The following is a 3,888-nucleotide window of genomic DNA, read 5'->3' on the forward strand; positions in this document are numbered from 1 at the left end:
GCTACCTTACCCATCCTCTAGAATTTCATGTTTGTTGAGAGAAGGGGCAACATGACCTTGTGTAAAGTTGAAATCCTCAATATACCTTACCAGTCCAACAATCAGACAACGGTAAGTTCATTATGGGGCCTTTTCCTAGTGAATATTTTTCACCTATGGGTGAAAAAAGTCACACGGCTATGTGCTGCACTTTGTATGCTAATAATGATCATTTCACTGTGATTATGTGAGCAGGATGGGCTAATCTAATTTTACAGGCTTTTTTAGACTACTGTGAGAGAATTACAGATGGCATACTAAATTAGATTCTGTATTCATGCTTCCTATATTTTCTGCAACCCATTCTCCCAGTGTGAAGCATAATTTTCTAGGACAACAAATTTCAGAGTCAATTTCAATCTGCATAATGTATAATGCCATTTTCAATCTGTAATTTGGGTAGTTTTGATTTATCCAACAAGAAAGAAACACGCTCATAATTCAGTCATGCCAAGCCATCACCTCTGGCCTCCTGAGAGCTCTACGGTGGTCCAGCACCAGCTTTTCTTTCTTTATTTATTTAAAAACTGCCAGAATAAAACAGCTCTGCAGGTTAAATAATAACAGGACTTGCCTGCCAGACCTGTGTTCTGCCAGCATGCAGCTACATTTGTACTGTGTGGAGGGCAGGATCTCAACACATGAGGTCAAAAGGCTGGGGTCTTGGGAAACGAAACAGAGAAATGAAAGAAACACAGCATGGTGTGGGTCTTCCTTCTGTTATACACCCAGGTTTCCTCAAGTGTTAACAACTGGTATGCTCCAAAACAGAGCATGCAAGTGGAGATGACCAGGCTCCCATAATCAGAACAGCATTGGATGATGGCTACTTTTTCATGCACATGCACGAAACCACATATAAGCTCAGTATCAGCAGAGAACAGAGAACGCTGGCATGCTTCCTTCAAACAGATAGGGACATAACTGACAAACTTATAATCAGTCTCAAACAACTGTTAATTATAACAATCATTATTATATGGATTGGCTATGGTCTGTCTTGAGTTTCAGAGATACAGCAAATCTTGGTCTTGCTAATTAAAACAAGCTGTGGGATCTGTAAGCTCTCAGACAGTCTTTATCTAACAGAAAACTGACAAAATAGCACAGTACCTAGATAAGCATGAACATCTTCTCCCCATACAAAGGGTGAGGAACAAGCTCTTTAACAAACTAAAATGTTATAAAACTAAACTCTGTTTAGTTCTTCATTCTTCAATTCCTCATTCTAACTGTATTAAGGAACAAAATTTGCATGCCAAAAATATTCATAATTGCTTATATTCTCCACCATGCCCTCACTTTGTTTTTCTTTTCTTTATTTGTTTTCTTTTGACATCCAGTTCTCAGAATCAAAGGAAATGAAAAAAAAAAAAAACCAAAACCAAACCAAAACAAAACAAAACAAAACCACCTCTGAAAAAGATTTCTACAGTGGAGAGAAGTCAGTGTATTTGATTTCCAGTTCCCAGACTCACAATGACAGGAAAATGTATGATGATGGATTAGGTTGGACTGTGAATTCCATGACATTCTAGAGAAAGGGAGAGAACTGTTTTCTGAAAATTGGTTGGATTTTTTAATGATCCACTACCATCACAACAGGCACCAAATATCAAGAGTATGTACAATATGTGGCACAGTGCAGGATTACCACAATGGAGTCCTATTCTTCCTCAAGGTCTTTCAAATTCTCTACGTTTGCAGTTTTTCTGAAAATTTTCTAATCTTCTGTTTCTCTGGGTCTTTTGAAGTAGTTCACATATAAGATATAATCCGATTCCAAGCTTTTGTGCCTTCAGAAAGAAGGAAAACATAGTCATAAGAAAAACATATAGTGAAAGTGTGAAGTACTCCACAGTTTGACAAAAAGGATCCTTAAACAAAGCAAGCTAAAAATTAGATAAGCTTGTACTCAACGTGCCTGAGAAATGAAATTTGTTTATTTTTCCAGGTAAAAGCAACAGGTGAATTTCACAACATTTTGACACAGCAACAAACCTGGTCTCAGAAACTTGGGCCTCAGCAGCTATTGCTCCTATTTTCACTAAACTGTAAATTCCAGGGAACAAACGCTCCTCTTGTGATAAAGCCACAGTTATACAGACAGACAACTTCTCATTGTCAAAACAAAAATTAAACCAGAGCTTTGTAAACAGCATATAGCGCTGCATAATATCATAAAACATGGCTGAAGAGTTGTCAGCTTTGCAAATAATAAATCATTATAGTCAAACAAAAACTATAAAACAAAACAGACACACACAGAGATGTATATAAAAACAATCTTAATAATTAAAATATGAAAGGAAAGGACCTTAAAGCAAAGTTAAATTTGAAAATCTGTATGATGATTACTGCAATTATTATTAATTTAGTATTACCTGTAACTTTTTTTTAAACACCAGAACTCACGTTTACTCAAAAACCTCATCAAAACCACACAATATAGAATTTGGCAAAAATAACTTTGTACATCAATTATTTACTACAACTCTGAGGAGATGGATGAGAGCATTAGTGAAAGATACTGTAGTTTTATTGGGTGGGGGAAGTAGGATTGGTTACATTCTGGAAAATGAAAGAAACATTTTCTTTTATCCTTTCAAGAAAAGGATCAGGTAGATCTTGATGTTGCCCAGAGAAATGCTTCCATTGCATCAGCTGTGACATGGAGAGAGGTTTCTTTATATTATGCTTCCCCTGGTCTTGTCTGAGCTGACAACATCTAGACACTGAAGGCTTTTTTGAGGAAGAATCTGTAAAAAGGATGCAGAAAATTAATTAGGGAAAATTAAGAATATTTCAGTGTGAATCAATAAGACAGTTGGTGATAATGAATGCAAAAATAGAGCAATGTAAAGAATCCTTCTATGTCAATGAAAACCGAACATTTGTATCCATAGTAAGAGGGGAAAGGCTGTTTCTTGCTCATGGATCAAGTTTATTAAAATCACCATATGCTAGCTCAAAGATGAATCCTTTCACAAATAGATAGGAAGGGAAATATCCTATCTGCAATTTCCTTTCTTCCGTCTTCCTAATTCTGTAATATTTGGGTTTCTTCCCATTCTTTAAGTAATTCTGAATATAGAAGTATCTTGCAGCAAAACTCAAGCCAGTTTTTATTTCCTTCCACAGGAGTCATTCCAACCAGCTAAGAAGAGTTTGAACAGCTATTTCACTGAACTTAGCACACTAGAGATGGATCTCTAGTGCACTCTGTACATTCACACTATGCCAAGTTGCTCAATAAATGCTATACTGTATACTGTATATCACAGTAAGAAAAAGACAATTCCCTGTGAAGCAAAGAGAGAAGAATTTACTTTGAATTCTAGAGATTCTAGGGATTCTAGAGTGCCAAGCAACAATAGGTCATTGCAGGGTATGTCATGTATTGCTGACTTCATGATTCACCTGATGCATGTAAATAAAGAAAGAAATAAAGAAATAAAGATAAATAAAGAAATCAGTTGTGATGGAAAAAACTGCATCACTGCTGTTATTGATTTAAACCGTGTCATCAAATAGTTTCACAACAGAGTTACGTGTTCCTCAGCAAGTAACAAAAGCAGCATGATGACTCAGTATTTTCAAGTTTTTTAAACTTTCAAAGAGACCATAATGACTCCCATATGCAAGACTTTCCTTTTGACTGATGATACACATTTGCACTAGACTTGAAATTTATTATGTTACTGTCCAGGAGAAAAATTAGATTAGATGCACTTCTCAAGTACTTACAGATTCTGCATTCCTATCTTCATAAATAAAACCATGATCAAGTAAAATAATAGTATTATACTTCGCAGCTGATCTGACAGTCAGAAAAATAGCAGGCAACCC

At 35.9% G+C, this 3,888-nt stretch overlaps 1 protein-coding gene across 4 annotated transcripts in view; it reads right to left on the reverse strand.

Moving 5' to 3' along the window:
• Positions 1–1,430: 1,430 nt before the first annotated feature.
• The window catches only part of RAD54B (RAD54 homolog B), a 61,646-nt gene continuing 59,188 nt past the window's right edge, over positions 1,431–3,888 (reverse strand). For 3 of the 4 annotated variants that reach the window (XM_003205181.3, XM_010709136.2, XM_010709134.3), the window contains exon 15: positions 1,961–2,798. In XM_003205181.3, the coding sequence (XP_003205229.1) occupies positions 2,578–2,798 (221 nt within the window). In that variant the 3' untranslated portion in view covers positions 1,961–2,577. Of the gene's footprint in view, positions 1,836–1,960; positions 2,799–3,888 lie in introns of those variants that run through there. The other variant, XM_010709135.3, reaches the window with a different exon arrangement.

The sequence above is a fragment of the Meleagris gallopavo genome, chromosome 3 (assembly GCF_000146605.3).
Source record: "Meleagris gallopavo isolate NT-WF06-2002-E0010 breed Aviagen turkey brand Nicholas breeding stock chromosome 3, Turkey_5.1, whole genome shotgun sequence".
NCBI classification, from domain to species: domain Eukaryota; kingdom Metazoa; phylum Chordata; class Aves; order Galliformes; family Phasianidae; genus Meleagris; species Meleagris gallopavo.